This window comes from Liolophura sinensis, chromosome 1, assembly GCF_032854445.1.
Source record: "Liolophura sinensis isolate JHLJ2023 chromosome 1, CUHK_Ljap_v2, whole genome shotgun sequence".
NCBI lineage: Eukaryota > Metazoa > Mollusca > Polyplacophora > Chitonida > Chitonidae > Liolophura > Liolophura sinensis.
In genome coordinates, this window is record NC_088295.1 from 39342236 (window position 1) to 39356495 (window position 14260).

At 36.2% G+C, this 14260-nt stretch overlaps 1 protein-coding gene across 3 annotated transcripts in view; it reads left to right on the plus strand.

Annotated features, from left to right (window-relative positions):
- Positions 1-14260, plus strand: part of LOC135469094 (AT-rich interactive domain-containing protein 2-like) — a 31434-nt gene that overhangs the window by 5348 nt on the left and 11826 nt on the right. For all 3 annotated transcript variants that reach the window (XM_064747625.1, XM_064747640.1, XM_064747632.1), the window contains exons 3-16: positions 6034-6131; positions 7117-7271; positions 7558-7776; positions 9011-9078; positions 9337-9409; positions 9988-10067; positions 10720-10796; positions 10981-11062; positions 11711-11807; positions 11977-12186; positions 12573-12755; positions 13020-13110; positions 13584-13715; positions 13992-14107. In XM_064747625.1, the coding sequence (XP_064603695.1) occupies positions 6034-6131; positions 7117-7271; positions 7558-7776; positions 9011-9078; positions 9337-9409; positions 9988-10067; positions 10720-10796; positions 10981-11062; positions 11711-11807; positions 11977-12186; positions 12573-12755; positions 13020-13110; positions 13584-13715; positions 13992-14107 (1681 nt within the window). The remainder of the gene's footprint in view (positions 1-6033; positions 6132-7116; positions 7272-7557; positions 7777-9010; positions 9079-9336; positions 9410-9987; positions 10068-10719; positions 10797-10980; positions 11063-11710; positions 11808-11976; positions 12187-12572; positions 12756-13019; positions 13111-13583; positions 13716-13991; positions 14108-14260) is intronic.

Here is a 14260-nt window from a genome sequence, read left to right on the forward strand (position 1 = left end):
CCAAGTATTTTCAGAAATTCTAGTTCTGAACTTTTATGCTTCCGATAAACTGCATGATCTGTAGCAGTTAAAGAGCTATTATCCAGTACAGTTCAGTTAAGTATTTACCCCAAAGCATAGTCTCGGAATGTTTTTTCTTGAGGGCATAAGCAAAATCTATTGACGCAGAACATAACAGACTGCAATCCCATGTTGTGTTTTAGAAGTACAGACGCAGTTACCTGTACCTTTGCACGTTAAGATTTGCTCAAAATCTATTAAGTGTGTCTAGCTGTATTGTTGATATCTAGACCATGACCATGTGTTGTACTGTTGTGCCATATCCCTGTCAATCTATAAACTTGATTCAGGTGTGAGGGTAACGATTAGCAAGCCATTGTAAGTTCTATGGTAAACATTTACACAATAAACCATACATGGGCACATGGGCACTCCATCTTAAAATTTAGAACTGTTTCCTTGCTCTTTGACACTTGTAAAATAAATACATTGACATGTTAAATAAAATGATAAGTATTTTAATGCAGGGTGCAATTAAGTTATCCATTCTTTTCTGTCTTTGTGTACTTCAGGCTTGGTGCATGTAGGGCTCTCATGAGTGGGTTAAAGAAATCGACTAGCCTAAAAAGGTGCAAGAAACACACTAAATTGCTTGAATTTCAGTACCTTTCAGGGGATTTTATTATCCAGTTAATAGAAATCCTATTGCTGTTTACTGTTTCTTGATGTTGTCTCGCTTCACCTAGCAATAAATCTCTTGATGAAATTATGTTACTTGAACTTGTCAGTGATTATGTTTTTGACTGAAACTAGACATTCCCTAGGATAGATTTGCAGCAACAGGAATTTGCTATTCATATAGTGACTCTCCATTGACAATGATGGCCCACCATTTTCTTAAAATTATGTCATGCTAATTTGTTATTTTTTGTACCAACCTTGTTGAGCTATTGCGCCTTGGCCATTTCTGTCATTGAAATGAAATTCATTCACATTTATGTAAATTATGCTGCAAATCTTTAGATGAAATCTGTTGAAACCAAATGTATGTTATTGGTAAAATACTGTTATTGCTCTCTCTGACTGCATATTTAAGTTCCACACAGTATGTCCGAGTTTATGCATTTGTTCTTTATCAGTTGCTACTTTGCACTTTTAATAGTATAGTTCATAAGGTACATGTGACAATTTTATGTGGCAAAAAGGTAAGAAAAAAATGTTCATCAGTAAGATTTAGGAACACGTGATCAGTTTCATGCCCGTTTATCATTTAAATTAGCTTACCTTAGAGAACTCTTGTGTACATCCAGATGTGTGGCTTTAAATTGCTGTTCTTTGCTCTTATGCTTTGGCAGTAGTATTTCACACTAGATATGTGTCTCAAATTTTATGGTATGCAAATGGTGTAAATGTGGATGTTAATAATCAATATGAAGAACGTCTTCCTTTGCTGCCAAGGTGATGTCTTCAGACAAGCTTTAGGTTTTTTCTAGACCAGTCACCGTGAAATTTTCCTGCACATGTTTTATTGTGAATTCGGTTCTTCTGTACATCACACATCTATATAATACATCCAGTAATCGCCCATTATGGATCTGCAACATCATATACTATGTAACTAAAATGTTGCTGTGTAGTGAAATTTATTTTTTTTCTTGTTTTACAGAAAATGAATAATGGACACACAAATATGAGAATAAACATGTTGTAAACTGTAATAACAGGCGCTTGCATGCTGGGGAAGGTCTGGCAGCAACCTGCGTATGGCTGTGAGTTTCCCGGCTCTGATCTGGTTTCCTTCCACAGTAATGCTGGCTGCCGTTGTATAAGTGAAATGTTCTTCACATATACATGTACAGGTTAATTGTTAGAAAGATTCGCAAACATGAAAGGTGTGTAATAAATTTAGTGTGCAAAGACTTATGACAATTTCCTTAATCAAAATGAACGTAATGCCAAGTATATGCCTGTATGGTCTTTTTGTCAATGACTACTATGTTTCTAGATACGTTCATAAATCAGTACAGTTGTTTGTACAGTCTGTGGATAAATGGTTTGATTTACTTCATTATGAAGAAAATGTAATTTAGATGAAGCCGTTGTAATATTGGTATTTATAAGGATGTACATTCAGTTTAAACTGCATGATATTACAGCTGATCTCTCATAAGGAAAAGCCACATGCTTTTTTTTTTTTTTTTTTTTTTTTTTTACCAAAAAATCATGCATTTTTTGACATTGAAGGAGAATAGTCACCATATCACTATTCTCACCCATATTTTCAACATGTGGATCAAGGACAAGTCACAAGAATGCGAGTTTCATCATTCGTTTTCCATGTCACGTGCGATTGTATATTACCAATGTTTTACTAACTCAAGTGTTTTATCTACAGGAGTGAAACTCGTTAGCTACAGTATGTATGTTACATGCACACTGCATGTAGTTTTCTGGACTTTGTTTTGTGTATAAATGGTCTGTTGTATTCAATTTAAACTTTGCACATGACTTCATAACAAATTACCGATCAAGTTTGAGTTTCAGACCCATTCATCCCAGTAGTGGCCATCCTGGACTTAAAACAGTTTGCCTTGAGATAGCTATTTTTCTGATGGTCCCAATTGGTAGGGGACATAATCCTTTCACAGTGCCTCCAGAATGCTTGTTTAATGTTTTCACTGTCCATCAGAGAATGTGTCAGTGATATGTTTCACGCTGTGAACTTGTTTTCAAATACATAAGATGCTGGCTTACTCGATGCTTATTGTCATGAATTTTTGTTGGTCGTTCAGTCAGATTTTTGATATCCTGTCTTGGCAAATTCACTTAACTTACGAGGAGCCGAAGTGCAAGATGATATTGATTTTTCTGCAGGATATCAAACATTTTCAAATTTGTGCTTGTCTTGTGTTTTCTTGTCAAGGACCTGTTAGCTGTCATACAAATGGAATACTATTGAATGTGCAACATGAATCACCATTTAAACGAATGAATCTCCCTGTGTTCAGGGCTGTGCATGTAAACTATGAGCCAATGTTGTAGTATGACGTACCACACATTTGAAATTTTGAGGTAGTAATTACTCTTTTTGTGCGGCATCTTTCATCTGTCACGTTTTTGTCAACACTGTTTTTTCTACACCATTTGTGGTACTGGAATGAGACTTCATACATATACTCATTAAGGGTATTTAAGAATTGATTACATTTTTGTGGTTGAAACTCACCATTGACCCACTTTTTGAGTTCAACTCACTTTCTGGGGTCAAAGCTCACAAATCTTAATGGAGTTATTAGTATTGTATGATTTAAGGGAGTAGGGTTTAAGAAATAAATTTAATGTAAGGAACTTTCATATATTCATGTTTTCATGAATTTTCACGGAAGTTTTGTAAAGATCGTTATCTGAGGCCATACTAGTTAATTCACAAAGTCAGTATTTGCTAGTATATGTTGTTTATTCTTGTAGGAAGTTTTAAACTTACGTCTGTCTGTTTCATGGACGAGTGATAGGCATTCCTACATATTGGGGGTTAATTATAAGTATTTTTCAGCAATGTAGTGATAATAATGTAGAAATTACGAAATTCTATGTCATTGTCTTCGTTGGAAAATATTTACCTTCTATTTTTGTTCTTGTTTCACACAGAAAATGTGACATTTATTTTCCCAGTCCCAAAATTCTGGGACTCTTCAGTCTCAGGATACCTGAGAATCCAGCTCCAGGAGGAACTTGTCTGAGATATCTAAAGTGGACCACAGAGACTATAAACCAGAATAAATCACCTGATCTTTGGTACTATCATTTGAGACGAATCTCATGAGACTTTTCCCAATCCCAAAATTCTGGGACTCTGGGGAAATTGTGAGTCTCACGAAACCTGAGAATCCAGTTCCAGTGTCATGCAAGTAGAAATTATCTGAGATATCAAAAGTGGACCAGAGAAACTATATACCAGAATATATCAACTGAACTTTGATACCATAATTTGACACAAGAGTCTCATGAGGCTTTCTGTCCCATATGACACTAAACTGGGACTCTGTCCCATATGACACTCAACTCTTTGGTACTTGTGTCAACTGCTGGTTCCTCCCTCATCATAATAAATATTCATCATCTGATTCACTGACAATCTGTTGTTGGAGAACTTTCATTTCGTATAAGAGTCTCGAATCCCATGTACAAGTCATACTGGATAACAACCTGAGTTCAGGAAATGTTATGAAATCGGATCCAAATAGTAGCCGCGTCTGCGAGTTCATGGGAGAGAATCCTGATTGGTTTATTCATTTAACAGGCTTCGCTCGGCACATTAAATACCAAACACGATTAAAGTGATTGAATAGTGTCGCACTTCATAGGTACATGTATACTTGAGGAGAAGACATCATAAGAAATGAAAGCACATAAGACAAATACAACAATTGAACTGCTACAATATTGTATTTTTTTTTTTTTTTTTTTTTGTTCAGTTGTAAAAAATGGGATATACTATGAGTGCCAAGGTAAGGCAAGTGCTGTGGGATGTGGGTTTTTGTCTCTCTATAAATGTGACTTTGGTTGTGAAAGGGAAATATTCAATCTTCATTTGTTCAGATTATGAAGGTGAGCTAAAACCTGGGATATAACTAAGATAGGATTTCTTCTTTCTGCGCCTTGAATACTTGCAGCTACTATTGCACCTCCATGTGAACGAAATGCATGGTATGTCACTGGTGTAACAAATAGATATGTAAATGTTTATGTTTTACAATTTCATTTCTTTCTCGTAACACAGGCAATTAATTTCCATATATGAAAGTGATGTCTAATCTTCTTGAGTGTAGTGTGCTGGTGAAGATGTACATGCATTAGTAGATGTTCTATTTTTGCTCTCTGTATGTGCAGGTGTTCACAGAAATGTCCTGTCTGCAATAGCGGGCTAGCATGGCTAGAGTACATAGCAACTGTATCACAGAGTTTTTTGATGATTAAGTTGGGACCAGGGAGTGTATCTTTTATTATACTAAAACTGACATTTGATACACTTCAGTCCCTTACTAAATATGCATATATAAAAATATCCACGCATGTACATATAAGTACAAGGTACAGAGCTAATGTAGGAAGTAAGTTGTCGCCGTGTACCAGAACACAGGGGGTACAGGTTCAATTCTGGCCTTGGGCAGGGATTTTGTGGATACCCATGTTGTCACTGTTCCTGGGATTTTGGTGATATTAAGCAGTGGAAAACAGGTCAGTGTCTGTGTGCCTGTTTCCTCAGCCTGACATTCATGGAAGACCATTGAGCACTCTAGTTTTATCCTTATTTATTCTTTTAACCCTAAAACTGACTGCTATCCTATAAGTGAAATATATATATATATATTTTAAACACTAATGGAATAGATATGACTTTTTTTTCTCTTGAAAAGGCCCACTTTGTTAATTGTTACAGTTAACCTGTATTTATTTTTTTTTTTTTTTGTATGTTTCAACTTTTACAGTGTAGTGTGTTTTTCTGTTAGAAATGAGTTCATTAGGAAAGTGACTTGTTTATATCTGTGATGAAAGCGATCAGAGTTATCAGAATCATGCCAGCTGGAAGATTTTTTTTGGCCTGTATCCACTTTAGCAAACTGAGTGCGTATTTTGTTAGACATTATATTTAACGTCTTGCTTATAACATTGACTGTCAGTTAAAGGGATGAAAAACAAAAATGTTTAAACATGTATGTGACATGGTAACTAAAATTTGCATCTAGGAGACCATTTGTCAACGATCGTTTGAAATGACCAAAGTTGTTGAAACTTACATTAGCTCTGGTACCTGAAGCAGCAAGTACATGTGAATACTTCTGCATTTTCATTTCAGTAAGCAGGTTTTTCAGCTATTGCATGCCTTGACAGGTACATGTACAAGATTAAACACAATCCATTTAGGCTATCCATTGAGCCTTGGAGGCCAACAGTCTTTTTTATCATATTCCTACCAGTCATTTATCTGACAGTAAGTATTTACATTTTTTTGCCATGTGTTGTATGTTTAAGGTAAATGATGAGTTACGGTGGGAAGACATACAGGAGGAATTCCGAATACCAAGGGGATGTCCTAATGGTTCGACTGCACTGAAACAGATTTATATTAGGTAAGATGTTTAGCAAATGGTTATTGTAATTTACATTGCACTGAAGTAAATGTACAGTGTCAGTTAGAGAAGCCATGATGTGGCTGCAATACTGCGGAAGCCATAAACATTCATTCATTCATTCGTTCGTTCATTCAGCTGGAGAAAACAGTGTGTAAGGGAAATGTATGTGACTCAGTATGACTTGAGATTTCAGCCACAAGGTGTGGGTTCAGTCCTGTCCATGAACAGGGAATTTGTAGATTCCTTAACTTTATGAGGTCTTGATGATTATTAGCAACAGTCGTGGGGTGGTTTTGCAGACTTGCGTTCTTTAAAGACATATCTTCCAACAGCATTACATGCAAGTCTGTGAGTCATATGTGAAAGTCTTAACTTCCCAGGCAGAAGCCTTCGGTTTTCTCCACCCATAAGAATGACCATGACAGGTATTGGTTTGTAATGTCAAGTGAACGTTAGATGGCTTGTATGCAGTTAGTTGTTACATGTTTTGTAGACACATGGAATCCAGACTCAGATGTGTTACAACAAAATGTGGTGCACACGTTTTTCCTGAATGTAGTGAAATACATGTAACAGTATGCAGGTGGTTAAAATAGCGCTATCTATATTTCATTGTTGTCCCCTTGTGTGAATAGAGTTTCAAAAGAAATTTCCTTCAGAAATTTTAGTGTAATTGTAAACTGTAAGATTAAAAGAAAATGAACTAATCATAGGTAGGAGTTACATTTGTAGCAGAGATATTCTCTTGTCATGTGAATCCACAGTGGTATAAGGATTCAGTAGTCGTAACTACAGACAGCTCTATAACACCAATTCTTTTGATCGTCCCAAGCGCTCTTAAATTGTTATTTTGCAGGGCATAGACCCGTACATTCATGTTTACCTTCAAAGCTATCTGTTGCCGTATGTTCTACAAACATCTTATTCTGAGTTGTTTTATTCCGGATTACTAACGTTAAGACTGAATTTTTACGCATAACAGGTATTTAGACTTATATGAAAAGGTCCACTTTCTGGGAGAGGACCCCAAATATGAGCGGATGGAATATGAAGATGAAACATCAGCCAGAAAGAAATCCTCCAGTTTGATTCATGGAGTACCATTGTATTACAACCATCAACAGCACAATGTGTCAAGTAAGCTCTAAGAATTATTGTCAAATTGTAATCCATTTTGCCCCTAGTTTTGATCTTCTCTTCGAGCGTGCCTATACATTTCATAAACCACCAGACCTTATGAAATGCATAAAAATTAAATCTAAGAAATTTCATGTAATGCTCTTCCGTTGCACCAAAATGTATGGAGTATTGAATGGTATGCTATCAAGAGATTCATGGGTAATATAAATATCACATGTAAAGTATTGTGTGACTGTATAACATAGTATTAATCCAACCTATGTCATGTGATATGTTTTAACAGGATATATACGACAGAACGCTGGTATGTCATGTAAGTTGTATGAACACAGCGATTACGACAAGCTGGAAAAGGCATTCCTTTGCGGTTTACCCAATGAGGTAGACTTCTCAATGAATGTGTGCCTGTTGCTGTCTAATGAAGGCAAACATGTGATGAAACTTGGGAAATCAAAGCATCTGCTGGAGCTTATGCTGGCAAATGTGGGCATCTTTAGTACAGGTATGTGTGTGTTTTCCGTAAGTCAAATCTCAAGTACAGTATGTCACTTAACGTTTGACATGTAAAAATACACTTTAAAGAGACATGTTGCCAATGGTGAAAAAATGGTGGTGTTTAATCCGGGGTTTCCCATTGACCATTAACTCACTGAAGTTGCTGTATTTAGAAACATGGCTAATGACTGACTTACTAACTGGGTTGTCTGCCCTTGTTGTATAGATGAGAGATGTCTCGGTATTGTGTTGAAATTACGTGGCCTACAGATCGTTGGGAATAACGAATACTTTATAATACATTATCGATGGAAAGGAAGATAGTATTTGGTTTACTACACTTATAATTCACTTTCAATCTATCAGATTGTTTACATGTCCGATCCATGGGTGATATTTGTGTTGTGTTAATCTTTGCACTGCCTCATTTGCACATTATCTCGTCGGGCAGACATTTTAGACCAGTGACAGATTTTCCCTTATAATGGTCTTAATTGACATTTTTCAGAAAATGTTGTCACAGGAGGACTAGTTAAAGAGTCAAATGAAACGCTTTTTTTTTGTAGTTAGCTGAACCAACTCAAAAATTCTAAATTTCTTTCAGTTGTGTGTCCCTTTAAGAGGCACATAAAGGCCTTGAAATGATTCATTTGTTCCCAACACTTTCAGTTTTACTGATAAGAAATTAATAATACCCTAATTCTTTTAAAATTTGTGACAGATATTAGTAGTGTTGAAAATAGAATAATACATTTCTTTACCAGCCTTGTGGAAAAGTAAAGATATGAGTATGTTGTTCATTAGATGGCCTAACCATGTGAGAGAAAAAAGGAACTCAATTTTCCTGCTAAAATTACGTATATATTGGCTAAAATGAGTAGACCAGGTGTTCCAAAAATGAAAAGAAATAGGGTTCTTCCCAAAAACAACAATAAGTAGATGGACGAATCAGTCATAATCAAGAAGAATGTGTACATTGAAAAATGCTAAATTTTAGGTGAAATGCAGTGTTTAAAACTAGAAGGCATGTTCAAGGACTCAATCCTCCAACATAGTTAAATGTACAAAGTTTCCTTTTACAAACAATATTCTGCATTTCTGTCTTATCTGTTGATGGTGAAGAATTGTTCCACCACAAAAATTACCTACATTGTACATTACATGTATTGTTGAATTTAGTGCTACAACTGACATCCCATTCAAAGCCATATTGTGCTTCATTATATGCATTCGGGTTACAGGGATGAGCTCTCTACAAGAACTTTCTGAAGACGGCTGGTCAGTTTTTACAGGAAGAGATTATGTCACGGTAAGTATGTGCAGTACATGCATGGAGTTTTGGCGGGACTTAGGTTGTATTTTCAGTCACAGGCATATTTCATGGAATTTTTGAGAACTCTGACATACCATACATCTCCTTTTGATCTAAAGCACTGGTCATTCAGGTAGTATTCAGGTATGACAGTTATGTGTCTCAAATTTGATTGATGTTCAAGAAATAAAATTGTATTGCCAGAATTATGCTTATAGTACATATGTTAATCTTTGCTTTGCTATCCTCTTTCAGTTTTGGTATGATACAGTTGAAGATGAAGACATCAGAGCTCTAATATTACCCCTAGAACCTTTGCCTTCACCAAGTAAGTGCATTTTAAAATGCTCTTGCTATGTTTTTTTTTTCTCGGTTAACAAATATTTTGTTGTGTTAATGAACTCCCATGAATGCAATGGGAATGGATTAACAGTATATGAATGCTTGTTGGCAAATCAGTCAACTAGTATTTCTGTGATGTAACCTTCTGTAGTTATAAAGGTGATAATACATCAAGTAATAAATTTAATAACAGTAACGAGTAATCCTTACCAGGGTTATATGACCAGGGTTCTGCCTGGTTTCCTTTCACGATATTTCTGGCTTCTGTTGCATGAGTGAAATATTTTGAAGTACAGGTTATAACACCAATGAAATAAACAAATAAATCAAACTGCAGATTTCCTTGCTTTTGCAAGAATGAATGTACTTTAGGCTTAATTTGTGTTTACATGCACAGCTTTGTTGGTCTGTAGAAAGATATACTTGGGAGATACAGTTAAACAAGCAGGCAGTGAATTTTGGCTGAACTTCAAAATTTTCCTCATTCTTCTTTCTTTTACTTACAAAATAAACTTTCATTATTTTAATATGACTTAACAATGCATTTTGACCTGATGTTTGCAGAGGAATTAACTGGAGAAGATGTGTTGAACCTGAAACGTAAAATAGGAATAAATGATGCTGAGGGACAACGAATTCTACAGGCAAGTTTCAGATCTGTGTGATACAACATGTTAACTGGAGATGACTAATGAATAGATTACCAATATGCTACAGAAGGGCAAAACTGTGCATTAGAAGCACATTGTACTTATTGCAAGATGTGGTGCCCTAAAGGCTTTGGTTTGTCATAAATATCTCATGAATAACAGATGAGGGTATGTTTGATACCTGTCGCTCCATCATTATTGGCCATGACAGTTGTCCTCCGACGATCAGTCCATTTTCTTGTTAACATAATATCTCCGGAACAGTTCACTGAACTTAAACCACATTTACATTTTGTCATAAGGAAAAACCGTATTGATTTTCAGCTTACTTGACTTATTTATGCTTTGTCATTGGGGTCATCGAAGTATATTTCAGGTTCACCAATCTTGCTGTAAACTTACACTTTGCCATGAGTAAGAATCAGTATAGTCATTTCCTAGGACCACCATTGTATAATTGAAATATTCTTGATTATGGCGCAAAACACCAATCAAATAAATAAACAAATAAATAAATACATGAAGAAACCTGTTGAATTTCAGTAACCTTGTCCTATTTTTTCCTATCCATCCCTCCATTTCCTTGTAAAAAATTTGACTTAAGGCCAAAGGTGCATTGACTGTATTTTTTTTGGGTGTTTTGCAGATGGCTGTGATCTTAAGAAATCTTTCCTTTGAATCAGAGAACTGTAATATAATGGCTTCTGACCCCTTGGTGTTCCGGTAAGTTTTTGATGGAGTGGGTTGATAGTGTTTTAGTTTTTCTCTCATTTCTCTTTGTACTGTACATATTCTGAACATCTCATTAATGTTGCTAAGTTAATGTGTATATTATTGCAGTATTAACAATCTAAAACAGGAACCCATTACTGGACAGACATTCATGTATTTTTTTTTTCCATTTTAGTTTCTTGATACTGTGTTCCCATAATAAATATGGCTGCTTGAAGCAGATTGGTTTGGACACACTTGGCAACATTGCCAGTAAGGTAAGTGCCTTTGGTGGAATTTACAGATGGGATGTAATAAGGTATGCCTCCAGCGAAATTCATGTATGTTCACAAACATGCTCAGATAGTTTGTCATTAGCCGGACAGCTGTCTTTAAAAAGGTAAATATATGAGCACCAAACATTGTCAAGTAAAATTGTATAACGTAAGACGAGAAGAAATTCACGTCCCTTGCCCATTGTTGACATTAAATGCAGTCAAATATCACAAGCACTGTATTTCCAAATTAGACGTCGCATATTGCTCAGGGCTTGAAAATAAGACCTGCCCGCCGGCTAAAGACAGGCACAGTTAGCTGGGGACAGGCTGCAGTAATGGCAGTCCTAGGACAGGTGTGTTTGTAAAGTTCCGTTTACATTTCTAACACTTGGGCACAGATTGTGCTCTGCGGAGGAGTTACAGGGAATAGGTGTCAGATATAGGACATCCGGCAGGAAAATTTAGTTTCAAGCCTTGTTGCTAATGTTGGAAACTGCTGTTTGCTTTTCCACTATCAATATCCAGCCTAACTAAATGCTAACTTTACCCCTTGTTCTCCCACCAATCTCAGAACATTGATGTTAACAGTTATAAAATATGATGCAGCCCTTAGTGGAAATGATCTCACTGGATTTTTCTCTGTTGCAGTTTGTCCTTAGTGCTGTTGGCTGTGATATGACAGATATTATGCTGAATACTGTCAGGAAATGTTTGGTGTCTGCTGACAAATTTGAGGTGGTCAGAGGTGAGTTGTAGAAATGGAATAAATTTTTCTGAAGTTTATAGTTCGTTTTAGTATACAATTATTATATTTATAGAAAGGATGATATTTTTGAAGTGTTTACTTTGTCAGTGTTAAGACTTGTCTTGTGAACTACCTTAAAGAACAATTGTGTGTTATGTTTTTGGTGTAGGTTTAGAAATCCTGAGTAAGTTGTGTCGAGTGGAGAAGAATGAGGATGTGATGGCAGATAAGTTAGGGGAGAAGAGCTACCAGGACATTGTACAACTTCTCACCATCCATGACATCCAGTTGATTGTCTACACACTGGAGGCCTTGTACCAGCTCTCAGAGCTAGGAGAATCCACTACAACCAAAATTGCCAGCGTCCGGCACGCTGTCGGTACGAGGAATTATTCTGTTGACTTTGTAGTCTGGTGATAAGATGGTTACATGCTCAGAATAAGAGTTAATGAGTGATGAATTGATGTCTTTGGTTTCAAGATAACATCTTGGCTCTTTTATTGAAGGTTTAAAGAAGGAAACTTGCATTATTAGCGTACGTGAATTAAGAAAAAAGGTAATGCTAAATCTGTTGTAGAAATTAAGAAAGTTAAGGTAAAAATAGGGGTTGGGGGTGGCTTTCCGTTGCCTGGTATTGTAACCATGTTTAGCGAAAAATGCATAGGGTGCTTCACACTTTACAGCTAAGCACCAGATGAGGTAATTAATTGTGTTGATAATTTAAAGTGAATCAGTTTGAATAATCTGTTTTGATATTGGTAATAGATGTGTTGGTTAGCCTGACGACGATAGAGGCTCAGTCATATGGCCCGAACTCCCTGATGGGTATCAAAGTTGTGGAGTATGTGCCGCCCCCTCAAGCCCCAGAAGCTTTACCTGGCTCCAGTGGACCCCCGCCCAGCACTCAAGCCCCACAGCCAGCAGTCACGCACACTCCACATGTAGCTCGTGAGTATATCTGCCTTTTCAGTACTTTTGTGTTAGTTAAAATTTCAACTCAGCAATCAAGTTTTAAGACAAAGAGTCTTGTATTTCACAGTAGGTTAAAATTATGGTGTTCTAGTTTTTTCACCTGTTTTCATGATTATTTAACCGTTTTTCTAGAATATTTTTCAGTCTGAACTGTCATAAAGTTGTACTGGAAATGAAGGTGCACCAGATTGATTGAAAACACTAAAAGGCTTTTGTGTTTTCTGATTTGATTTTGTACAGGTCAAGGTGTTCATCACACACCTTCTCGACAAACAGTTCTGACATCAACTCAGCATGTAGCAGCTGATAGTGAATCATTTGCTTGTAACTGGTAAGTTTAAATACAGACTTTTGAGATATGTTGTGTAAACCGATCATGTTTTGCTCTGTTTAGTGTTTGTATACTCAACGGTCCTTGTTATGAAGTAAAAGGTTCTGTGATAGGCCAGGATGTTGCTCTTGTGTGGCATTGACTTGATGTTTTACTTTGACATCACTGTCAAGTAGTTCAGCATTGGGTCTGGCATCAACAGGGCTGTGATGTAATTGACTCAGAATTAATGTCTCTCTGCTTGTATTATCTGGAGCTGAAATGTCGGGATGCTGTAATGCGCAGAAGTCAAGTTTTATCTTCTTGCTGTCCCTGCATTTGTATTCAACAGCTACTATATTTCAGAGACTGTGTGGTTACTTCATTAAATCTTTATAAGTCAATAAACAGTTGTGAGACAGTTTTTGTTCTTATTGCAGGCTGTAGTAAATAATTTGAAAAATGATGTTGTGGTTCTCTTCTGTGTTCAACAGGCTTAAAGCCAATTACGAGTACAAGGAGGGTAATGTTTCACAAATGAGTATTTATTCTGATTACTTGGCATTTTGTGGCCGAATACCAATCAAGGATGTCGTCACATCTGCAGTTTTCATCGATTGCATAAGGTTTGTGATATCACATTGTTTTTCTTGAATCAATGTTTTTGAACAGATGTTGGCAACAAGTGAATTCCTTATTATCATTGCTATAGAATCTACACTACAGTCAAAGCTCAGAGTTGGAAATGTTGTACAATCCATTGCAGATATATGTAGATCATGGTTGGCTTTGTAATTAAAACCTATCTTTTTATTCTGCATATGTTTGTTGCAGGAGAAACAGGAAGTAAATAGTAAGTTTGTTTTCCTGTCAAATATGTAACTAATATTTTATGTTTATAGGACGGTATTTCCCCAAGCTGAGAAATCCACTGTGGAGAAAAGTGGCAATGTTGAAGTGACCGTGAAAGGGCTGGTAAAACGAGCATTACCATTGCCTGTGGCCATTCCTCCTCAAGGTATGTGAGATTTTGCATTGGGTCATTGGGAGAACTAGAATCGAAATCACACCCTTGCTTTATTCACTTGAAGTAATTGAAACATTGTCACCAAGCTAAATAATTTTCAGAGGAAATGTGTGTTTTAGTATTGTTATTCCTATTTTACTAAAA